Here is a 26,859-nt window from a genome sequence, read left to right on the forward strand (position 1 = left end):
TCGGATCTATCTGCAACGAGTACTCGTGCCTCCCAGGTGCTTTCCGCATGCCGTCTTTATTCTATCCCATGTCCCGTTTTTCTTTTCTAAGAGCTTATTTCCTACGATGTAGTGATGGTCAATCGAAAGAGATCGGCGAAGCATGAAACGAGGACGACGTCGACGAGTGCAAGCATATACCTATATTATACGTGTATCATGTAAGAAATTGATATTAAAAAAATAGAGCGCTATACAAAATTGCAAATAAAATTATTTTTTGAAAGAATAACCATTTATACTTCAAGAAAGTATATTAAAAAATTATTTATTTAACATAAATGTTCTCATAAATTTCTCAATAATCTCGAATCATAAAATAATTCTGACTGTATAGCATTATTATCTATTTTTATATACCTATTTTTATATATATTACCTTTTAGATATTAAATAATTCTAAATTGGATTAAAAAAAAAACTTGCACGAAACGATGATCGGAATGGATGAAATTAATATTATTTAAAAATTGTTCGCAACAGATATTCTAGGCCGAGAATATGAAAATGTATATGAAACGTAGGATAGTTAAATAATCGATATATGCTCCACATACTCTTTAGCATTGATCTATAACAAGTTTCCATCTTTGCGCGAACAGAATCAATCATCGACTCTAGCCACAGGGCAAGTTTCACTCCCACGTTTGAATTGATCGCGTAATCAGCTTCGTGGTTGGACTCAAGCAAGATCTTCATCGAATCGCGTAATTGTTTGTAATGTTTGGAACAGATTGCGAGATATGTATCAGTTGATCATAGACTGAGAAACGTTTCCAGAACGTTACGCAATTTAAACTTTACCAAATTCTCGTACGATTTCCGACTATTAGCTTAATTTTAACCGTGGATATCTGCCAGAATCGATAATGAGTCCACGAATGACTTTCGGAAGGACAGTGCATCCATGTTCACGTACATGTTTAAAGGGACATGTATGTACACATATGTATGTGTGTGTACATGTATACATGGCGCGAAAGGCAAAAGACCTGCTACGGAACACGAGGAGCACAGGGCAGACGCAGAGCACGAGAGGGCAACCGAGCACGTCAAACAGTAATCAGCGGAGGCAAACACGATGCGTAAATATGACGTGCCTTCTGCGAGAGACTTGGGAGGTCTCCCTAACACGGCGTACGTAGCGGTAAGGACTGCAAAAGAAGCTTTCACGACGTAGCTCCTCTGATTCGCCTCCTTGTAACACGCGACAGCGTCTCCCTTTACCTGAGTCTCTCTTGAAAACAAGATATCCGTGACTTGCGCCACGTACGAAGTATATAAGACCGTTTCATTATCGATTAACACTTCAACGTTTCAACATTTAATCTTGACCAGTAATTTCGAAGCACATGAAAATGTTTCCAATTTAATCTGCATTTATTTCTTTTTTAAATAGCGAACAGCGGAATAACTATTTTGGGCATTCGTCTCTCCTTCTCGTGATTACATACTTTTAATACTTTTATTATTACAATGTCTGTAAAAAAAATATTTATCAATTTCACATTTTACGACAGATGGGTTAATTTTATCGTGATATGATTTGTGTACGCCAGTTTTACATTTTGCTCACCGCTCGCTATTACGATAGATCTTCTGCGAGACATTAAGGCAGCTATGGTTTATCTTCTTCAGCAGAAACTTCGTTATTACCATAGTACGCTGCGACACGGCCGCATATTAATTCTCGTCACGAGAGATCGTAAGATGTGCAAAAGGGACTATAACTGATTCAAGGAACAACGAGGAAAATTAATGATCTTGTATAAATGGCCAACGTGTTGCTGCAGGCGATGTCTTGGCGTAAACAACATACACACATTACGTTCTTTCTGTTAATAATTAGAAAGAACTTGGAATATCACGAGAAATGACGATTCCCGTATTCTCTATATGATTATATGTGATCCAACGTTATGACGAATATATTATTATATTTTGATAAAATATAAGATTTAATGCCGTACAAAAAAAAAAAAAAAAAAGAAGACATCTCCTTGTCGCACGAAAATGCATTTCCCAGTATATTAGCATAATAATTTTCAATTATGTTTAATTGTTTCAAATTTATTTGATTGCGTATTAACAGCTCTCCTCGGATATATTGGAAGACAGTCACGAAATTGTTGTGAATATTCAAAGCGGCCCGAGTTTATCTCCTAGCCGATAAACTTCGGTATTATTATTGTAACGCCACGGCGTTACCGTATATTAATTTCCAACGCAGGACACTGTGGGGCGTGTAAAGCGGCTATAACTGGTTCAAGGTGCGACAAGGAGATTTATGATTACCCGTGTATAAATTGTTAACGTGCGGCAACCAGCATAAGCTGCTTGCGGATAATATCGTTGGTAGATTTTCGCAGGAGAAACCGAGAGATAAAATTCAATTCTTTGTCGAGCTTTGTTACAAAAATTTTACCGCTAGAAAATACCACGTTATAGTTGGTAATATTTGAAATACGCACATACGCACATCTTCCAGCAATCGCTTTACACGGATAAGCTGGTATCGTAGAAAATCGGAGCTTTCCATTAAAGTAAATATCAGCATTGCATATCGTTAAATTTTATACTCATAAAGATTTAATTTCAAAGTTAAAAGAGATGTTATAAATTATTTCGATGTACAACATCATAATGTATCGATATGTTATAAGAAGATTTTCATAGATTTACAAAAGTACGAATAAAATACGCGTATGCAAAGAAATAGAGACTTTAAATAAAATATAAATATAGTATACTTTAAATAATTTTTTAAATTATGATAAATATAAAGATTTTACATTTTACAACTAAGAAATTAGTAAGACTCTTAATGTAAAAAAATAGAAATTTAAATATTAGTGAAAAATACACTCTGCAACCGTGGAAAATGTGATTTGCATGAAAAAGAAAATGCAGTTCTACATATGTGCATATATTATAGCATATAATAACGCTTTTGCAAGCGTTTCTATATAATTTAGAAACGCATTTCAAACTAATTTCTATTATTTCGCAAGTTAGAATGTCGGCTAACATTCGTACAATTAATCAGTCGCAATACACTTTATGGAGAGGCACACATATGTACCACAGCTTCTTTGTTTCTCCGCACATACTGTGCGTTTACGCATAGCCTTTGTACGTTCGCGAACTGTTTGCATGGAAACCAGGTCATGCATGCGGGTATACGTAATGCTCGTTTATCCATGCATAGCACCTGTACACCTATCGCCTTTAATGATGACACGCAGAACGCGATGGGGGTGAATGATTTTGTTGACAATAACGGACTTAAAGCGAGCAAAAGTTAATACTATTTAAATGGATGTACGATAGTCTTGTATCACAAAAGCACAATGAAAGCGAAACTTTCATCATTTACGTAATATGTTAATTAAACACTTGATGCCGTCGATCAGAAATAAACATATATTTATTCTTCAGGTACAAAGATTAATTATAAAAAAATATTTCTAATTTTTAATACTTTGAGAGAGAAGTTTGATTATTCTTTGTTAATGCAATAATATATTTATACGTATAAAGTTAAGAAGAAAATTATAATTGATAAACTGTTAAGGAAAAGACAAAGCTTTCTTGCACTATAAAGCAGAAATAAATTGCTAATATATTCACAAAGCTACAGCCATCATAACGAAACAAAATGTTATATATGCGGAAAACTATATTATAATAACTGCATAAGTATGACATGAAACATTTTCCCCTTCGCAGTTTCTGCTTTTTCATATTTTAAAATAGCGGTGGAATTTCATATTTTGCGTGGTATTATGATTTTTTTCGAAGTTACAGAGGAAATCGCTATAAACTTAGCAAGTTTGCATATGTTTAAATTTACAGAAATGTAATTTTTTAGTACGTTAATTTATTTCCGTGAACGAGTTGCATTTATGTAAGAAAAAATCAAATTTGCAATCCAAAAGCAATTTATCATATAAAACTGTTTGAAAAAAATTTATGCATCTAATTTTTTATATGTTTAAAATCAATATATTATAATAATAGCTTCTAAAAATGTAATGAGTCTATGAATTACATCTTAGTAGCTTCCTTAAAGAGATATAATAAAAATTGCAGATTGTTGATATCAAAAAACGTAGCACTTTCGAATATTACCTATTGCATCTAAATGACGTTAACACAAATGAGGTATAATAAAAACTCTTACTCAATAGAGTATGGAGAATCAAACTCAGTCAGCTTAGGCGCGGAAATGAGCTTCGCGTTTACGTCTCTGAGGAGACATGAAGAAACGGATGAAAGACTCTGCGGTAATTTTCTTCAGATCGGTTTTACGTATCCCGTGTGGATATTCGTGGATGCCTGGTTATTCTCCATGCGCAGAAACGATCGTGTAAAAGGCAAATTTCACATGAAGCTTCATCACTCGAGCTTCATCGAATATCCCATGAGAGACTGCATGAAAGGGGGCGATAAAACCTTCGATATTCCAAAAGTTCGACACACGCGAATAAGCGATGTAGCGCAAAACGCTGCTTAAAAGCCGCGAAAAAAGAAAGATTCGCCGCGTGAATTAGAATACTCTAACTGCTACACTTCGGATGCTTCAATTAAACTTATTTCATTTCGCTTGCGTACTGATGATAATTTTGTATTTAAATGATATTCAAATCACACACTATTCATGCGCGCGCGCGAACGAATAAAAATACTGTGAATATTTTTGGTGCCTGTATCTCAAATTTTCTCTCGATATATTACACATAATGATGTACATATGTACATTCTCTTCGAATTTTAATTGTTCTCACTCGTTTAATGCCATTTTAAATGCATCAAGAAATTAAACAAATCACAGAATCAAAACAAGTGACTTTTTTAAATTTATTATTGAACCATTAATAATTTGTAAATGGGGTAAACGATTGATTGCGAACGTGTAACAATCTTAACTTTTAATAAATTTCAAATAGATTTGATAAAATTCAAAATAATAATGTAAAAATTTTTAAAAATTGTGAAAAAGAAAAAATAGTGCGCAATCAATTTTTATGCTAAAAAATAGTCCATATTAGAAATAATTATAGTAAGAAGAGAAGTGCACAGCTATACTTTGTGATATCACGTTATACGGATTTACTATTATGAGCTTTGGTGTCATTTTAAGCATTCGCATGTTCCCGTTACATAAACGGCAATCCAAGCGTGTTTGCTTCGCTTATGAGATAAAAACATCTATTTGCGTCTCGACGATATCGAGCTACAACGTGAAGACAAGTCGTGAAGCGTGATATTTAAGAGCAGAGCAAAACACTTAAGATGTTCGCGAGAACGACAGCAACTCTTTAGTCGCGACGCTTGTGTCATAGAACTCACGATTAGTGAGATACTCAACTAGGTATCCTCATCACGAGAGTTCTCCAGTAGTGAAGAACCATTGAAATTACAACGTGGCGTTATTTCGAAAAATGAAAAAAACGTTTCTCGCGACTGAACATTTATTGTACTTGTATATGCATCAAGCTGCATCCCCAGAAACGAGCCGCAAATTCTTTGCATCGAAAATACGTAATCAAGAGACACAGCAATATCTCGTGCCAAGTCACGTGCAGAAACACCGAGACGAACTGTATCTTTACACGCAAGTCGTCCAGTTATTTTAGATTATCAGATCGAGTATTTTAGATTATCAGATCTCAATAAGAGAAATCGTATTCTTAATAGGCTTAATTGATAAGGACTTGCTGGGTTTTTTAGTTATACTAGAAAAATAAATTTAAATATATTTAGTATTAAAAACAAGCAATTAGTCAATCGAATAATTAATATAACAAAGCTACATCAATCGCGCAATTGTTTAATAAATAATAATTAATCTATAATTTAAAGAAACATAGTATTCCGCGTATACATATGTATATGTATATTTTAATACTACGTAGACGTAGAATATTATGACATAAATTATGAACAACATAATGGAACAACATGGTATTCGGCCTTGGTGTCGTCTAGCGCGTTATTATTTATGTATATACATACATATGTACATGCTACTGCTTTGCTATCATTCGCACAGTGATGCTCGAGTAGTAAAATAGTAATGCGGAAACGCTCCGTATATTGTCAAATTCCTTTTGCAAACGCCATTGCCATGTGTATCGGGAAATGATTCGGTCGATTATTATAATTTAATAATTAATTAACTTTCATAAATGACACGAAACTGTATCGCAATGATAGGTCTTTGTCGAAGTGCGTATTCCGTGCGATTATTTATTTATGTAAAAATCGAAACAACAGAGGGATAAAAATTATAAATTATATAATTTTTTTAGAAAAATTATTTTGTAAAATAAAATTATAAAATGGTTTCATTACAATTTTCAATATCGTGGACAATAAGTATTCTTCTAATGATGCTTAGAGTCAACTATATTTTGTCCCATGTTTTAAATTTTTCGACGTTTAAATATAATTTGTCATTCGGATTGAGATTGCGTAATAAAACACAAATTGCAGGATCGATTAAAGTAATTAAATTAAAGTAATTAAACTCATTAAAATAATGAAAAGTAGTAATATATCAATTTGTTTAATTAATAATTAATTTGAAATTCAAGAAACAGAATATTCCGCATGAATTTATTCTATATTGTATTATATTTCGCGGCGACAATGAATTAATTTATTTTACATTTAGCGCTCATTTTCTTACAATGCACTGCTGTGTATCACGAGATTTATTCAATTGAAATCTGTCATGTAAACAATCGGCAAATTTAATTATATTCTTGAATATTATAATCCGTGTATCTATATTTACCTTTAATTTTAACTTGTATATTTATTCACTTATATGGAAATGTCAGGTATAATTTCTTAATAATCTAATAAATTATAAATTATATAATATTGTTATATTTTATATTTTTTTTTAAATTTTATATAATATAATCCTCCCAATGGGAGAAAAAACACTTTTATAAAAATTCTGTAAGAGTTTCTATTAAAAAAAAAAGTCTTTTCAAAATTTCAAAATTATTTTATTATATACTTCTGCTTATTATTGCATGCATCAAATAGAAAATTCAGTGCGTATAATAATAATTTTAGAAAATATTAATTATTTAAGCGTTGCTACAATTTAAATTTTTTATTTGTATGTTACAGATCAATCAGGATAACTTCAACACCATCAACTCCACTGTTACTTTTATTTTAAGGTAACGAATTTCTGAGATATTGTAGATAGATTGTAGATAGATTGTAGATAGATCTGTTACCGTAAAATGGATGAGTTAGAACAAATTAGAATCAAATAAAATTTAATAGATTTAACAGATTAAATCGCATATAATTTTTAATATTTTTTTTTAAATATACATACATATAGTAAGAGAGCAAATTAAAAAGAATAAATTCGATAAAAATAATCGCGATGGAGTTGATAAGAAAAAAGAAAGAAAACAGACGGGATTGCAACTATTTCAGATAGAGATGTATTTTTAGTCGTTTACGACGCACAAATACGATGTGTAAATATATTTTAAAAACGCGCTCGTGCGCGCAAACGATGACTGGAATAATTCATAAGCAGAAACTAAATTTATCTAACAGCAATATAGGTTTTTTTTTATTAACAGCAGATTTTTAAATATTTTTTAGTCAAACATTCAATAAAAAAATAATGTATTCATAAAATAATTTTCAGATTATTTCTAATGTTTTTTTTTTCTTTTTGTTTTTCATAACTTTTTAATACATTTAAGAATAACTTTATAAACTCATCTGAAATTAATATACTGTTAAAGTAAAGCCTAATTGAAATTAAATAATGAATAATATTTCGATATTTAATCGCTTGTCAAAAGTTCGGACGGCGAAAAATTTCATTTTTAAATGCTATAAACTTCTGTGTGCCTTACTCTCGAGGAAAAATCGTTTACAATATAATCAGAGCCCATAGCTAAGAGCACGATAATAATAACTCATTCTGTCTTCAATTCAACAAAAGATTTCGCAAAATCAACGGGCTAGGCTGTCGGAGTGGTTGAAAACCACTGGGGCGATCCCTCTGCACCGAAATAAATTGCAGCAGTCGTATAAATAGAGACATTCACAACTCACTGTGCTAATTATATTCTTGTCGGATTGTTCATGCTCATTCGCTATGTCTCGCGGAAATGTCAACCACGTGATAACGCATAAGTTGCTTTAACGGAGTGCAAGTTGCAGCAAATCGCGCATGCACCTATCATCGAATCTTTTTTTTTTTTTACCAAGAATCTAACAGTTGCCGGGGATAAGCTATTTCCCCGTGATCTCTGTTTACGCTACACTCTACTTATTCTATACGCACACTAAAGATGATTTCACTCATTATCTCGACATACGATTCAAACACATTTTTTGCTGATTCTGTTTATAATATTCGATAGTATTTCTCAATAAACTGGACATGTCGAATGATGATCTTCTAACCATCTTAAGGAATATCAAATCGATTCTAAACTTTTTTTAAATTCTTATCGTTAATAATTTTGAGAATTTTTATAATTCTATTATTTGAGAAAAAAAAAACTGTTCGGTAAAAATTTCGATATTTTTGTCTCATAATTTTGTCTTAATTATTATCTCATAATTTTCTCTTTATAAATTAATTTAAATATACCGATTTTTAAAGTTACATACTTTATGACTTTTAATTAACGCTTGCATGACAATCTCAGAGGACTTTGAAACATTACAGCGAGCAAACTTTCCGACATCCAGCGCTTACGACAAAGCAAATTATTTCGCGAAAGCAAAACTAATAAATGATCGAGTACCGCCGACACTCCTTTGACTCTATTTTATGCCTTTGTGTCGAAGCTCAGGGAAGTAGTCTCTTCTTGAGGAGGTCGCAGCAAAGAACTATGTTTAGAAGGCCCGCGCCCGTCTTTCGATCGAGAGATGGCTGGAGCAAAAGCGGCAAAGACTCCGACCATTTCCCCTTTCGTCACGACAAGCTTTCGTAAGGAATAAAAATAAGTGCGCTTCCGGTCGCGGCCGAACTTTCTCTTTTGCTGTATCATTTTATTCTTTTTCTCAGCTGTGCAACTTCTATGAACCTGACAGAACTATATAATTTTGATTTAAAAGCTCGTAGTATGATTTCAATATACATACCTACAAAAATAATCTAGATTGCTTTAAATTCAAATTAAAGTTCATATTAAATTTTCATACTAAAAATTCAATAAAAATCCTTTTTTAAATTTTCATATTTCATGTGCAATGTTATATAGGTATTAATTTTTGTGAAAATATTTAAATAAAATAAAATTACAAGATTGCGTATACACATATATGGCTTGATATATGTATATTTTATATTATATCGAGAGAGAAAGAGAGAAAGAAAGAGAGAAAAATAAAAGCTCTCTTTCTTCTCTTTTTCTTTTTTAATGTACAAATCTGATATATATATATTATATATATTAATATATTTTACAATAAGAATAATTAAGTTAACATGTGCCGATTAATAAAACAAAATATTTTGTCAATTCAATGAAATTATTTAGTTATTTAGTTTAAAGCATTTTTCGACGACTACATACATACAATAAACTGCTATCACTTCATCGTTTATCATCGTGTTTGTTATTACGTCTCGTGAATGTTATCAACATCGAGCAGCGACGTGAATGCAATTTGCTGAAACGTTAATAATCGTTAATTACAATCTGTTAGCCGCAGGCTTTTTTAACAATTTCCGTCGGAAATAAACGGGGGCCAAAAACGCATTTGCTCCGGCGTTTATCTAGGACGTATATTTTCACGACGTAGCAAAAGAGGCACGAGGTTGGGTGGCGGCAATGGGGATTTGCGAGCAAAGCGGTATTAGGAGTTCCAGAACGATTATAGTCGGATCCGGTTCCGGGGGGAACGCGGGGAAAGCTTATGAAAACGAGCGGGCACGGTAGTCAAGCCCGTTAAGACGTAGCCGTAGGTTTTCTCATCGTTGATAAAGAGTCTGAGTAGCATCCAGCGCCAAACATTTTCATCAGCCCGACTAACTATATTCTCGAAAATTACGCAAGTCGATGAGAATACGATTAATAAATAAGTACTATGTATAGCAATAATTAATAACGCACTATTAAAATCACCATCAGTGAGAGAGAAATCAGTTATGACATTATTTAAAAAAATTAACAAAAATTTGCAAGTATATTTTTATTTTTTCTATTTTATATTAAGAACCTAAAGCAAACTTGATGGATTATCAAAATAATTAAAAGTTAACGTAAAATACGTTGTTAATAGCAGAAATTATTATTATCCGCGATTACGCAAGTGTTATAAAGTTGATGTTTAACATTTTTAAGTAATGTGTGTGTGTGATTTACTTCTTGAGTTCTCAATCAGATATAGTGATAAAAACGATGAGGAAAGATAGGCGTTGCATCATCCCTGGGATCTCTCGGGCGATGCAACGCGTGCATTGCACTCTTCAGCCTGGTCGAGACGACCGGCTCTATACATGAGCGGTGGCGAGAAGTAGATATACGCTTCCTCATTAGCGAAGTACGCGCCGGCAGTGGCTCTTCCGCTTATCGAAATAAGGCGGATGATTTAACGAGCAGATATTTCGCTCTCTTTCTCTCTAGCCTTATTTCTGCTGACGCTTTAATAATCCGCTAATTAGTTGTTTTGCAGTACATTTGATATCTGCTATTCCGCATCGTTCGAGAAATTCGATCAGAGAGATATATATATTATATCTTTCTCTTTCTCTCTCTCTCTCTCTTCTCTTTGGACTTCTCTTTGGCGCGATACCTCGTCAAGCGGTTTCGCGATCGCGGTAGTTTCTACGTAATCTAATTAGACCATAATCTTAATCTCACCGCGCCGCGTGCCAAAATTAAATCGTTCGTGTGGAATTACACGGTGCAACGCTCGGCTGGTTCTTCACCGCTAATTGATTTACGTCAAACCCAAGTTATAGTAGTATGAGTTGATCGTCCAGCAGAAAGCTCCTTTCTACGGTGTAACTTTCGAGACATTGAATGAAGAATATTGTAAATGAGTGTAATGAGAGTCAAAATCGCTAATTAGAAGAGATATATAGATATAAATTATCATCTCAAATTTTTTATTATATGCCTTTAAATTAAAGAGATTAATTGAAGAGACAAAAAAAATAATGTAGGAAAAAAAAATAAGTCTTTTATAAGACTTTTCTGATTATTTTGCAGAATGTCTCAAATGAAGTATTTCGATATAGTTTTACAATAAAAAAGAACTTATAAAATGCAATTAAAGTTAATTAAATTTTTTAAATTTTTATTCTTGAGAAGGCTAGTTCGCACTGCAAAAATTCTGTAATTTCGCAATATTGAATAATTCGCTGCTATCAATAAAGATCGATCCCCGGCGCACGTATTCGACTTGTAACTTCGCGAGCGGAAGAGCCGCGCCGGTTCTGGTCGGCTTCATCTTTTGAAACCCGGCGTATAGGTGCTCGCGCCGTAAATATTCGCCGCTAGGTTCTTGCATATTCATTTCTGGCGGACGTACACAGGGGGGTACCAGGCCGAAATAATGGCCGAGGATTTCGCCAGGACACGTAGCCCATCCCAATCTCTCTCTCGCCCGCCTTTCTCGCTCTCTTGTAAAACTCTCTCTCTTATCCCATTCTCTACATCTTTCTTTCTTTCCCGTCCGGTGCTCTATGGGTAGATATTCCCCTATAATTCGTGTTGCTCCTTTTTCATGTCGCCTGCTATCCCTTAACAGTTCTCTGCGTTCAACTACTATACATTTTTGTCAAGTCCTCGCGGAATTATGTATGACTGTTACAACGCCGAGCTCCATTCTGAGGTTTTCGTTACTTAATCAAAACGCAGGAGAATACACACCCACAGTTTGATATATGCATTTAATTCTTGTTTCCTTTGTGTGATGTCCTATTCTGAATAGTCGCCGCCAATTCTCGGTCATGTTAGTGTCGAGAGAAATTCGCGGAGGTTTCGCAGTAGAAAAAAAAGAATGTTAATATATATGTACGTTAATAAATATACGGTTTAACAAAGCTCGCGAGTGGTCCAACTACTATTTCATGTAGGCACACGGAGTTTCGTAGATTCCGATACAGTCGTCGCAAAGAATTCCGAGTTTCATAAAGATGCACCTTTCTTCGCGGACACGTATGCATGCATCTGCACGCAAAACAACGAAGCATAGCGGCATAACACGAGAGCAGGCACGTGATGTAAAAAGTTGCGACACGCTTAGCCGGCGTGGGCGAGAGCGCTATAATACGGTCGCTGATAGAACTCTTTTTTTCTCGCCTAACGTTCAAGAGGTTATCGAAATAAGTGAAGGGATTTGAAGAAAGAATAAAAAAAAGGGCATTAAATATATATGGGATGAAAGGTAGAAAATTCTTTCTCAGCATTTAATACTTTGACGTCCTTTAAGATGTGCGACCTCCACAAGTCGAGTTGAAACGCCCTATATATAATCCTCATCGGAGACTTAAGGACCATAAATTTGCCTAACCGAGGGGCGTGAGAAAATTAGATTCCTCGAACGCGACGACATTCAAGGCGTCAGCCGACGTTGATGACGAGGCATATCGAAAGATTTTGCAAATTTCAATTTGCACGTTAATTAACGGCCGGGTTTCTGAGGGGGTAGGGAGGTGGAGGATACTATTCATGGAAGGAGGAGCTTGGACTTTGAGACACGCGCGCGAGTTAATGTTAATTAAATCGAGACCGGGGCTCGTGATTTAATTAAGAGAGCCTGCAGCTGCGAAAGGCCTGGTGTAATCACCCATCGAAATGGTATTTCGCTTGTATTAGGTATATATAGTTATCCAATATTTAATAATCACATCGAGGACGGGCGCTTAAAAACTTTCGGGTACGTTTCTTAAAAGGAATTTAGCGAGCAAAAAAGTATCGATTTTATACTCATAATCGTGACTTCGTTAACGATGCGTTTTATCTTCGTCAATGCCTTAATCATAAAGTTATTCGCAGGATAATAAAGATAAGGCTCTTCATAAAGTTAAATTAAGTCAAATAAATTCATCATTTTTCGCGTCATTTTTGCTGTCGATTTTATCTTGATTAAAAGCAACCCTCAGAATGTATTGCATATAATATATACACAAATCATTTCGTTGTTTTAACTTATAGCTATAAGTTTTTATCTCCCTGCTATAATATCTTATTATACTACTTTGTTTTATCCAATTTGGCTCTGTCACACCGTAAACCATGGAATATAACACGAGACACAGAGGAAGTCTTAAGAGCGACTTAATGCGACGTCGCACGCTAGAGTGGTCACAGTTTCTATAGGGGTGCACACGCGAGAACTAGAACGCGTAACATTTTAATAAACGCAATTATCCGACCCACCGTCATTTAGATGCGCGCGTACGTACGTATACGGCGGAGTCTGCCGCTCGCGCTCTAGAGGAGAAAGAGAAGCGATGATAATAGTCGGCGGAAACGGTTGGAGGTGGACGATAGGACGTGTACCTCTCGGCGGCGGTGTCTTAAGAATAATCCACGAGGCCTCCATTAAACGGCGCGCTACACGGCGCGGCCGGCTTTTGCCGCTATCTGACTACTTAAGTTCGATTACGGCCACTAAACAATCCGCTACTACTTTGAGCGGTTCCGCGCCGACTATGTTGCTCAGCAACGAGCGTAAAAAAAAAAAGATATTAATGATTTAATAAGCGTGAATCTCCCTCCTCTCTCCCTTCGTTACATCTCCTCTTGACGTTTTCTGCTGAAATAATTTTTGCTTAATTATGTTACGTTATAGGGATAATATTTCGGCGTAGCTTAATCTGTGCGGTCTCTCTAATCAGCTTGTTCTATCTAAACACTCGTAACATAACATCGCTAAAATTAAACGAAATATTTTCATGACCGATGATTTGTACGTTAATTACATTAATGTAATGAAATTAAATTTTACGATATATAATTAATACGCTATTAAATTGCTGTATATTTCTTATGTTAAAATTCTCTATCTGTTTTTTCTCTCAAGTAAGAAATGGGCAATCATAGTTAGAAATACGCGATAATTAAGTCGAAAGACTGTCTTTCGTAACTTTCTTTTTGCGATTCTTTATCTTCATCAAGAAATCCGTGAAATGTGTCATTCTTAAAGGCTTTTTTTATATTTAACGTGACACGGCTAAAAAGACTTCGTATGCTAATGCCAGCTAGCTCTGCATCTGAAACGATGCATGTGCTAGTGTCGGTAGTTCCGAACGTAGTCACGCGTAGTTGCGCCTACGCTGCTTATAAATAACGTAATTAGTCTATCCTGCCTTCCGCTCCATTCCGTCTGCCGGTCTCGTGCTAAGCTGTATCCTTCCTCGCATCCTATTCCCTTTCCCTCCCTCTGTCTTTATCTTTCTCTCTCTGCTTCTCTTTTTATTTTTCTTTCAATTAATCTCGAAAGCAGACCGCGAAACGGAGCGTGCCCGCAGTTCGCCGATCGCGCTTCCGGGTCAGGCGAGCTTCCGCAAGAATACCAAGAAGTACATCTTTTTTTAATCAACTATTAACATATCTTTTCAAGATCTCCCGAGTAGTCGGATTCAACCAATTACATTTATTTCGAAACTGGCACGGATCGAATATTTCTTGTCTCGTAAAACTGAGAAGACAAATGTGTACTCTTTTATCTCTAATTTAATTAAACGGGTCTGAAAAGCTTCCTTATTTTCAAAGGAGATAACTCAATTATTGATTATATGAAAATAGAATGCAGTACCTGGCAAAAGTTATAACCTAATAATAATCTTCCTTGCAGAATATAATTAATATTTTATAATATTCATATTATATATATGTATATACATATATATATATATATATATATATATATTATAAAGGACCACGAAATCTAATATATGAATTTAATGAAATTTTAATTATATATTCGTACTTCTATGTTAAGCCGACATATTATTCATTTATTACGTTATATAATCACCTTCAAGTTAGCAACATCGCGTGCCTCTTACGATCCCAATTTTCCTGCTAAAGTCAGCTATCGCGGACCGGGGAATCGATGAACTCTCCGCGAGTCCCGTTAAACTCCCGCGCACGAACGGACGAACGAACGCGTCGGAGATGATGTTAGCGACCCGTTACCGTGATTAGAAACTCAGTCTCGGTGTAAACGAACGATCGTCACACTCGTGTTAACATTCGCGTCGTCGCCGCTTCGATTCCGTGCGCGTCGCCAGAGCGAGTTTAGCGAAAATAGGAGCGTGCAGTGTCATTGCACGGGGCGCCATGAGTTGGTTCAGTCTTCTTCATTTTTTTTTTCTTCTTCTCCTCCGTTCCTCTCGCTCTTCCTCTATCGACAGAACGACGTGCCATTCGTACGGGCTTTTACGCGGTCGTAACTGTAAGACCGTTACACGTATCACCCGGAACGACGCGGATACGAGTGGAGATTGTACGGTCTCCGGATATGTATATACTACTATATAGGAGAGACTATCAAATGTCATCCTATCAGCTCTCCCCGTTGGATGACCAGCGGATCCTTCCGTTCCTCCCGGAATGCAATGTGCATTCTGCCGGCGCCGTCCGCGTCTTCCGACAACTTTGCCTCGTATTTCGCAGTCGTAACAGGCACCAATAGCGTGATATACGTAAACATTGGCTCGTATCTGTTACTCATGAACGACCAAGACTCGTAAATAAAGCGCGACACCGAATCCAGTCCAATCGCTATCGTAGCGTACAGTTGTTGCCTAACGAAGCTGAAGGAATAGGCTATGGAATTATCGCGGGAGAACGCATTGGCGTATGAGGTCGGTTATTAATTAAATGCGAAAGTCGTGCGTTTTATACGCCATTCCGACATAACTGGGTGAACGCGCGTCCCATGCACTCAGCCCTTAAGTGCATCGCCCATCTCGCCCTACATGCACGCTTTTCTCAGCCTCGTAACGCGAGCAATATAAGTTTATTAGTAATAGAAAAAAAAGAGGAAGAGAAATTATGGCTAATAACTCTTATAAATATCGATGCGAATAAATTGAAGCGATGCTACATCCTCAAAATTATTTTCTCGTTAGAAAAGGCTCTTTGAATGAGATCGATAATAATAAAAATAAATATATAATGTTATATATATCTAAAAAATTTCTGTAAAATTCTTTTTCTTTCTTTTTCTTTCTCGAGATTTTTATTTTCGATTATTTACGGTTTTCCTTGCATTGAGTCTACACTTTGATTAATATCACATCAATCAAGCAACGGTCAAGGTTTCCCTTGCATTTTCCGTGATTAGATCGTGACCCTACTTAATCACGCTGTATTACACTTGTATATGTTGTTATTTGCCGTATATTAAACATCTCGCCTGTACCAAACATTACGTAACTAAGGCGTGACCGCCCATGGTCGGGCCTTTTAATCCGGACCCTCATCCGAGGGTGAGTTAATTTTCTTCTTCGGAAGGGAGAGGATGTCACGGCGGGTGGAAAGAGAGAAAGAGAAGGAAGGCGAGCGGACGGACAGAGAGCAAACACCAGCGACGAGGGTCACCGAATAAAATTGTGGTAAAACCTGCCTCTTCGTCGGCCCGGGCTGGTTTGCGGCTGCGACCGCAAATTAACGACCGCGACGCTCGAGATAAAATAACAAGCCGCATAAAAGAGCGCCGATACGTACCGATTACGTCGACCTACCTCCGCGATAGGTCTCTCCCCGTAGGCTTCGCATCGGCGTCTCTCTTCCCGTTCTCTTCATGACAGAACGAGGAGTGCCGGACCGGATCCTCCCACGAGCAAACAGGGAGGATATGCTCCGACCTCGCTTTTCTAACGGGCTCTGTACTATCTCAAAGTTCTAATCTCGCGATAGAATTTTTATACTCTTCTATCAAATTTATATATAGAATTTTATAGAGTTTTACTTTACACGAGTAAGTTAACAATATTCAAAAATTTTAATCTTAATTTCATATTTTTATCATTGATAAAATATATGAAAGATATATGTATGTGAGGAAAATATTGGTTTATTGCAGTCGATTGTTGTTTGATAATTCAGTAATACACACATTGTATATTGACGTTCGTCATCGCGTATAATAAATAAAAGACCAACTTTGTTTTGTACGCATTGAAACAGACTGCCAATTACAATCTCATCGTAATGAAAGGAAAACTATTTTATGAATGAAATAACAAACCGTTTCAGTAGGAATAATAATCAACGTAAAACCATTTCTCGTTTCCATAGAAATTGTTTTGTTAAAATTGCGAAATAATAAGATTGATCGTCATTTATTCGTCCGCAATCCAAACATGTTAATCGCATCGCGATACATATTTATTATTATCATCTCGCTGCCGAAATTTAAGAAAGACAATCCGTGGATTGGCGTGGCAAGGACGGGATAGCAGGGACCACCAGGGGAACAACCTTCGCCAGGTTTCTCGTCTCTCGGGATCGTTCTCCCAGGGCCCGACTTAATAGTTCCCTTTTTTTTTGTTTCGCGATCGGCGCGCGGGTGGCACTCTTCTCCTTCGTCGGACTCGCCGACTTATCACGGGTTTCTCTCGGCTAGGTCGTCGTCGGTGTGTTCACCGAAGGCAAAATCGGGTTCTCCACGAGTAGCCAGGAGGTCTCGCTCGCTCCTTGTCCTTTCAACGGGAATATCGTTCTCTCGTTTCATTTCGCCGCGGAACATTTCCCCTCTCATCCGTTATATGTTATATGAATGAAAAAACACATCGTCAGTCTCGCAAAAATATATTATAGAAAGAAATCCCGTATCCGCCGAAAAACTTTAGGAAATCGTAGCACAATCTTCGATGGAAATGGCGCGAGTTAGAGATCGAAGAGACATAGAATATTGATATCATACAAGTTATTTTAATGACACGAGATATCGTAATACGTATATAATGTTGATTTATAATAGAAGAAAAATCCAATTCCATTCTTTCTTAACTTAATGCGAAAAGATTTTGTAGTTGATGTTTTATTACATTACAAAAATGACTCGTATAAACATTACACAGTTCATACATGCATGCATTGGAATGTATTATCTTCCCGGAGAATGTTTCCCGGCATAACTTTCCTCTTCGTTGCATTTGATATGTCAATCTTTTAGAAAAGCATACAAGTGCACTCGTCGTTTTATTCTAAAAATACAGCAGTTTTGCATTTATAGTTGGAATAAAATATCGGTAAAATTCGTTTCAGTATTAATTGCAATAAAAGTGGAAATGAATGTTAAAAGTAGAAATTTTGTCAAATCGTATAATACTTTTAAGATTAATTTCTTTTTTATCGAAAATGATAAGATGAAATATTGAATGCATTAAATATGCAAACGCAGAAGAAATTCTTATGTAACACCTTCGATTTTGCAAATGTAATATTTCATCGCGATTTCCGAAACGCAAATCACGTATCGTAAATATTCGTTACGATCGAGAAAGGAGTCTAACCTTCGATATATTCGATATAATTCGAGTGAAAGAGTTAATCGCGCGAGAGACGTACAATATCAACCATAATAGTCGATTGTAGATTAATGAAGGTTTAGTCGTATCGATAGCTACCAGCAGCCAGTGGTTTGCGCCACGATAGAACGGAGAAGATAGCGAGTTAAAGGTCCTCGTGGATAGGGGGAAAAGCAGAAGGGCGTTGAAGCGTGGAGAACAAGGAGCAGTTGCGGGAAGAGAGAAAGGGAACAGCGGAGGCAGATAGAGAAGATCGTAAGCCGTGAGGTTTACTTTGGGTGATCCCATGACTCCTCCGCGAAGACGACACGGTTTAATGGTTCGCCTGAGAACACCGCGGCAGGAGCTGCTGGCATCTACATTTCGCTCGCTCTCTCACCCTTTCTCTCTCTCTCTCTCTGTCTCCCTCTTCGCTTTCGTCTTTCCCCAGCTCTCCTCATCCTCCTACAGACTCTCACTACGTAAGATACTCGTGGACCATACAAGATGTTCCACGCCGCAAACGAGTTTACTCTCGAATGTCGCGCTGACTTAGTCTCTCACTCTAAGGTCGCACGTGATACATATTGAGAGACGTGGAAGATAAAGAAACTATACCTGATCTTCCATTTATTTCGTCGAATTGGAGCTTTCAAACATTCGCTGTGAAATTAATTATCTTTATTAACGCAAAATCTTATAATAATGATTTTATTCACGTTTAACAAAGAGACGGATAAGCAAAGTTATTTTTTTTCCCCCGCGAAACTCGTTCTTTACTTTGAAAAACGATATCTAGTGAAGCATAACTCGGGGCGCGATAATGCCTGCAGATATCTCATTCTGCAAATTCCAAGAATGTGAACGGCAAACTTTTTAATTAAGGTCGTTATCTCGAGAAATAGGAAGGACCATTCAGTTTTTAATAGGTCCACGTCGAAGGCGAGGGAAGAGTAAAAGATTTCTCACTTCGTTCGTATTTACGGCGAGTTGAAGATGTTTAATCGCATTCTGATTGAATAGTGAATATGAATAGAGTTTGAGTTGGAGCTGATTAATTTTATTTGCGATTATATTATTATATTATATTTCGATTATATTTATTATATATTATATTATAGATTATTATTATTTATATTTTTTGTTTTCAAAAAATGTATTTTTCACATATTCTACAACTTAGTTTTTATATAGGTACATGTGTGTCCATTTATCTTCTATAATATAATATTTTAAAATTTACTTTTATTACATTTACTAGACTGCTCTACGTTTATGGAAAATTAATATTCGAGGAAAAACTGCTTGTTCTCTTAGAAAAAAAAGTTGCTCGAAGAAAAAGTAATCATTCATCTGAGATAATCGTGATGCCCGATGTCGTGATAAAACAGACGCTTACGTTATCAAGGGTTCCAATCCGCCGCATATCTCGACTGCGAGAAAATGGATCTACACTCGATCTAGTTGTGTGTGTGTGTGTGTGTGTCTGTGAGAGAGAGAGAAAAAAAGAGAAGGAGGAGGATTCGACATTTCACGTGACGTCGAGGGGCTTTAGAGCCCCTTTGCCACGAAGAGCAGGTGTTGAAATGGGATAGGTAGGGGAATAAGAGTAGATGTGCCAAAGTAATATTTTCGCCAACTTCTCGACGAGCCACCACCATATTTTGCCCGACACGCGGATATAAACGAAGGAAGAGAGGGAGGCTGCTGCCACCGGAGCAGTCCGATGAAGGAGCTCCGCCGCCACCAAAGTGGATGGGTAATAACCTTCTTGGCCGCGGTGAGAAATGATTGGCAATCAAAGTTGGTATTGCCGCACGAGGGTGGCCGAGAATCGCGCCACCAAGAAATGCACTCACTCGGTCCTCTTTCCACGAGACTTCCTCGTTAACCGTTTCCCGCGTATACTCTTTCGCTCTCCCGCCTTTCTTTACGCTTTCCGCCCGCTCTTTTCCCTAGCACCTTTTCTCGCAGGCAATTCTATTTCCTTCTACGTCTATTTCTCTCTCTCTCTCTTTTCCTCGTGGCACGTCCATCTCCTTCCCCTTTTCGCAGAACGAAGTTCGTCGAGCAGAAAATCGCACCTCGCTTTATACTTAGTCTCTCGCAGTAGCTGCTGCACCGCACGTGCGTATAACATGGGATTACAACACGTGTAATCGAAATTATCGATCTCTCCCCGTATACGGGACAGCCATAAATACGCGCACGTGCTTCGCATGGTAAAACCAATTTAAATCCGACTTTTCTTTAACGAAAAATTAATTCGCAACTCTTTATCGGATAAATTTTTAACATTTTATATTAAATACGTTAATATAACTAGACTTTAAAACGTATTTAAAAAATTTCTTTTATAGTAAATATATATTCAAAATTAATTAAATATAAATATTAAAGTAGGAGTTGGAAGAGCACTAATGCGGTTGAAAGTGAATACAATAAAATTTACGCAACGAAACATTACATATCTCTCCGCGAATCAAACTTTCAACGTAAATTACTATGTAGCGAGCGAGTTAAGTTTGTCATGCAAATTTACATTTTGTTTCTATATTTAACGCGTTGATTATAGTACTTATAATATCCTCATAAGAATAATTTATTGTAGAGACATGTCATTAAATCATAATTGCAATTAGAAATCTATGAATGTCTATTAATAAACAACGGTACTGTATATTGATAGTCTTTTAATGACCGGTAGAAACGCCGAAAAGACGGGGCGCGTGGTCATCGGCGCTCTTTAAATATTGTTTGCTCTTAGAGCGGTCCCGAAACGACGGGACGGGACAGGATGATTAAAGAAGACAAAAAGGCATTTAACGAGAGGTTAAGTCGGTAACATTTCTACTTCTCCTGCGTGCCAATGATTTGCCCCTAATGGTCGAACCGTACTGTCTGAGTATAAAAGAAACGTGAAGAAAAAAGTGCTCTCTTCTCTCTCCACCTCTCCACCCCGTCCGCTCCTATCCAAGAGGGTAATAGCATCGGTTTTCAGCTAAAGGGAACTAAGAGCCAACGAATATCGAAGATGAAAAAGAACAGTCTCCGACGATCTCGGAAGAGATGTGAATGGAGGAATAATATGAAGTCGGTGGCATAAAAAGAAAGAGAAAAAAGAGAAAGAAAGAGAGAGACAAGGATCGAGTGCCGTTGAAGACGAGGACTGATTACTGCCCGATATGACGAAGAGAGGCCAATACGTTTGAAAGAAAAAGGGGAAGGAAACGGAGAACAATCAGACGCCTGCTCAATGAGGGTTATGATGCGACATAATAACGAGCACAAATGTAATTAACCGTAATAATGAGAGTAATGATAATAAGAATTACTAGGTATGCCAATGATAATGTGATAGTCGGAAAGGAGAATGTTCGCCGATCAATAATCATTCTATTAAGAATAAGGGATCTTGTAAATTTTTTAAATTATATTAGATATTTATTTATTTCAAAAAACTATATGCACTAAAAAATATATAATTAATTAAAATTATATAATTATGTATTAGTAATCCTCTTGTCAATATTCATATACTTTATTAGGACTTTATAATTATACGTAAAACTATTCAACTAATTTATAATACCTGCATAAGCCTGCGCCATCGGAATTTATCTCATTTGTAGTTTCGCAACATTGCACAAGATCAATATCTGATAATTAAGAAGATATCTGCGAAGAAAATAAAGTTTACGAAATATTATACTAAGTAGCTTCTGATAGGATTTTTTTACTATTAAATAACTCATGAATCAGATGAGTCTATCTTATTTTAATAAAGACTTCAATTTTTTCAATTTTACATAAAATTTTGATGCTGCAATTTTATTGGCCGCGATATGACTTTTCGACAAAAATAGCTTGAAAATTAGCGGAGAAATCATACGATCTTCGATGCGATACTCGCAGCGTGTTACGAAGGAAAGGCAAAGGAATGCGAGCGAAAGAAGCGGAAGATGCAGGGAGAGCAAAAGAGAGAGAGAGAGAAAGAGAAAAGTAGAGAAGCCGAGAAAGACGAAGAGGAGCAAAAGAATTTGCGACCTTGCCGGTGCGCGGACTAGGCCGTCGCGGCTTTCAGCCGCCGACTCCTCTCCCATCGCCAGCTTCTTCGTGGTGGTTCGTCGCTGCCGGTGAGATCGCTCCCGCCGCGAGGAGAGAGAGGATCGTAGGTGATTATGGGAAGCCCCCGGTCCCCGGACCGGAGGCAGATCAGAGATGCCGCCTTCTGCGATGACGGAGCGATCCTCGCGAAATAATCACCCGTCCGTTCCGTCCGGACGGTCCTGTTTCCTTCGCGCCGGTATACAAACCTTTCTCGGCCTCGCCGAGAGAGGCCCGAGGTGGTGGTATAGGTAGTCCACTTGCACGCGGGACCGATTAATCACCTGGAAGCTGCGGAAACGCCTCGAGACACCGCATCGGTGCGGCGCGACGACGCCGGTTATTTGCATCGCAGCGCGCGAGTCGTGTCGACTGGCCTCGAGCGAGCCACGAAAAACGCTCACGGGATCATTAGGTCGGATTAAATTAACCCCTTCGGTGATGCGAGAGGTTTGATGAAGAATGTGCGTTACGCGCTACTATATACAGCGGCAGCTCGAGTACTCTCGATCGGATCGGTATGCGTGCGGGTTTGGAACTTTATGTTAAACGTGTAGCCACAATTTTTTGGTCTCCATTTTTTCGCCTTACTTTCATTGAATCAAATTAAATTTAATAAATTAAATTCGTATATATTTTCTTTAACTGATTACATATAAATTTCAAGGATTGGACTGATAAATAATGAACTTTTTGATGAAGTAAAAAACACTGGCGCGAGTAACGGGAAGTGTAGTGCAATCTTCTTCATGCAAAATTAAATATTAACTCTTATATACTCTTATTAGTCGGTCGGAGCTGTATCAGAGACGTAATTACGCGGGGCTGCTTTCCACGAGTTTAATTTATTATGAAGTCAAATACGCGGTGACTTTCGGCAATCAATTTACGGAAAAATATCTCTTCGCTTCAAAGTTCTTGCATATTTTTCAAGGTACGCGCGTTCAGCTTTTCGTATTTCTCTTGCGCCAACAACAAAGTACATCGTACTACTTAAGTAGTACGATGTTCTATATTTTGCGCGCGCATCCGCAGAAAATATAGTCGCGACAACTTTATTCGACATTATTTTTACAGTGTCACGTTGCTGGTTTAGCATGCGACGATAAATATTGTATTTTTAAAAATATTTAAAAAATTATAGAAATACAATCATTTAACACTTTTCTTTCACTATTTTTCAATTTATAAAAATATATTTTAATTCGATATAAGTTTTATTTAATTAAAAATAAAAGATCGATTATGCCACATAAAATAGAAGAATTTGGCGCTTATATCAAGCTTTTTGAAATGTATAGGTAAATTTCTTAAGAGATAAATCGCAGTGCAAAGTTTGTTCGGTTAAAACCTTTATCCGAAGAAATAAATACCCTCTTCAGATATTTGACACTAGAAGCCATGTCACACTTTTCTTAGTATCGTAAACCCGGCGTTCACCATTCTTTGTATTCGCTAACCGATCGAAGCCTCGATCAGAATATCGCGTTCGTGTTATGCGAGCTGCCTACATGGCAATTTCCTTCCGGTATTGTATTGCTTCGAAAAGTGAAAGCAACATTTGCAAGAAGCGTGCTCAACGAGATAGCTATAGCTATCTAACATCGTAATTAATTATAGTTACTGCAATAAAGTTTAAAGTTTTTACTGCAATACTTTATTACAATACTTAGCGGACAATATTCGCTTGAATTAAAATGTACTTTTGAATTAAAACATTTACTGTTAAATATTTTGGAGTGTGACTTATATTTAGAATTAAATTTATTCTGTTAAAATAAAATCCATATTCTGGCGGTTTTATTACAGAAAAATCAACTTCAAATTAATCAAACAATTTGATAGATTATGTTTATGCATGAAACTATTCTCGTGTTAAACAATTTTGAATAACGCAATATAAATGTGATTTTATAGAATTTAAATTCGATTTTTTAAAAAATTTTAAAAATACATCGCAGTGAGATGCTTCGATCGTTATCTTCACTTCGCCGAATCGCATAAATATCGGAAGCTCAAATATTATTCCGAAAAATTGGCGCCGTTAAAACTTCCGAACTTTGCGAGGTCCCCGAAGAGCCGAATGAATTTTCGCCCTTTCCCGCGCGATTAAACCCACGAGGTAGGTGTTAACGTCGTCGTCCTCGTCGTCGTCCTCTCTCGCTTTGTACGTCACGATTCTCTCGAATCTCGTCCATCTTTCCCTGCCCTCGGCACCTGTTTCTTTCAACTCGCTCCTTGGGAACTCGACGAAATTAGCCGGATTACCGCGGACGTGGGACGGCCTCGAACTCTCCTCGGAGGCAGACGGAGGCGACGGCTCACGAAAAAAAGAGCGCGGAAAAGAGAGAAGAGGCGAGCGGGAGCAAGAACGAAAGGGGGACGAGCATGCGATGCGATGGAAGAAGGGGGGAAGGTGATGCAGAAGAGAAGTGAGGAGTGCAAGGAGCGTGACCCGCGTATCCTTCCCCCGGCGGGAAGGAAGAAGCACCTTCGAAACAGGTGTAGGCTCTCTGTTCGGCAGGGGGAGTTCTCGCGAGCATGCACACCGAGGTTAATGATTCACCTTTATGATCACAAAAGACGCCGATTGTGTACCCAGTTCATTCCCTCGATTATGCACACCGATGCAGCGCCGGGAGGTCGCTCGATTTTATAACGAGCAAGAGAACGTAATAGCGAGCCACTTGAAAGCTTTAACTTAAGAGATAGAATATGTCTACAATATTAACGTTTCTTATAGTGTGACGATCCAGTTGTATTCATTATGAATGATTCGAACAATCTATAACTTATTTTAATTTAAAAATATTGTCAAAATCGTTTTCTTTTTCTTCTACTGCTTTAGTGTGTAAATTTAAATATATGGTCTCTGGAATATTTTGTCTGAAAAATGGCTTTGGAAAATACAGTTTCAGCAAAGCAAGTCAAATCTGTTTTTCAATCTATATCAAATGTATATCATTTAGTATTGCCGATCAAAATGAAAATGATAAAAGAACAATTTAATTAATTTTAATAAAGTTAATCGTTAAGAAAGAGTCGACTCTAAACAAATATATAATGTAGCATTAATATAATACAACTGTGAGAAGAATAATAAGTCTCTGGGCGAACGAGAGAGTATCGACAGACTCGTAGGCGACAGGAGAGGACGGCCGACGAAGGTAAACGAGTGTGGAGTGTTCGATCCCGAGTTTGGGCATCGATCCTGGACGCCACTCCGCGCCGCGACAGCCGTTCCGCTGGATGAAGTCGTTCGGCAAGACCGGCCGGGCGTTAAAATTACCTATCGCGGTAACCTGAGCGAGACGGGGTCGATCTCGCGGTGTGGCGGCCGAGAGAAGGACGAGAGGCGACCTGGGATAAAAACGCGCAGAGCAGGAAGAGAGACGTTCGGCGCGATAAAAGAGGGAGAGAAAGAGAGAAAGAAGACTGATCGCCGGGAGGGAGGATGGGATAATGCGTTGCCGATTTCGCGTTGACGCCGAGGGAAAAAGGAAGCGAGAGACGGGACACAGGGGCAGGACGATCTTCTCTCTCGAGAGAGAGACGAGAACGACGATGGGTAACGACGTCGATGGAGGAAAAGAAAATAGAGAGAATCGACCGCGCGGACGCGCGGTGCGGATCCTTCAAAGAGGCAATTTCGTAATTACGAGAGAGGAACGGGCTCCGTGGGGCGACCCGCCGGCCGGAACGAGATCGTATCGCGTTTTTCTTCTTTGACTGCGCGCGGGGGCATAACCCTTCCATGATAAGGATCTCGAGAGGTGAGGCCGCGTTGTATATATTTCGTACATGCGCTCTTCCCCCTTTCGGACTACCTTAAATACCGGTCGTTTAAGCGCTAAAAGCACCGTCGGCGAGGTGCTGCAGCTCTCCTTCCTCGATCGAATGTGGTCACACGTCAGGCATAACCGCGTGGTCAAAATGCACATTGCAGCCACGCGAGCTGTGAATTTTTCTCGTGCTCGCTTAATAAATTTTTTAATTCAAAAAAATCAAGACTTTTTTATTGTCAAAATATATAAAATATTTTCTTTTATAAAAAACTTGTCCTTAAAATAATTTTTAAGAATTATTTTTAACTGCAATAATCTGTTCGAATCATTGGAGAAAGTATAATATTATAAATGCTAATAAGTATAATAAAAGTATATAAAATATTTCTCATATCACCATATTTCAATTTAATGTGTATCGAAAATATAAATGATAAGAATTCG

At 37.3% G+C, this 26,859-nt stretch overlaps 2 protein-coding genes across 3 annotated transcripts in view; one reads left to right on the forward strand and one right to left on the reverse strand.

Moving 5' to 3' along the window:
• The window catches only part of Stet (stem cell tumor), a 364,546-nt gene that overhangs the window by 234,571 nt on the left and 103,116 nt on the right, over positions 1-26,859 (reverse strand). The window lies entirely within an intron of this gene.
• LOC145933726 (uncharacterized) overlaps positions 1-26,859 on the forward strand; it is a 187,513-nt gene that overhangs the window by 100,823 nt on the left and 59,831 nt on the right. The window contains exon 4 of the mRNA XM_083033706.1: positions 7,189-7,241. Within this exon, the coding sequence (XP_082889832.1) occupies positions 7,189-7,241 (53 nt within the window). The remainder of the gene's footprint in view (positions 1-7,188; positions 7,242-26,859) is intronic.

This window comes from Prenolepis imparis, unplaced genomic scaffold (genome assembly GCF_030444845.1).
Source record: "Prenolepis imparis isolate NDT839.2.m4 unplaced genomic scaffold, iyPreImpa1.0 SCAF_3, whole genome shotgun sequence".
NCBI lineage: Eukaryota > Metazoa > Arthropoda > Insecta > Hymenoptera > Formicidae > Prenolepis > Prenolepis imparis.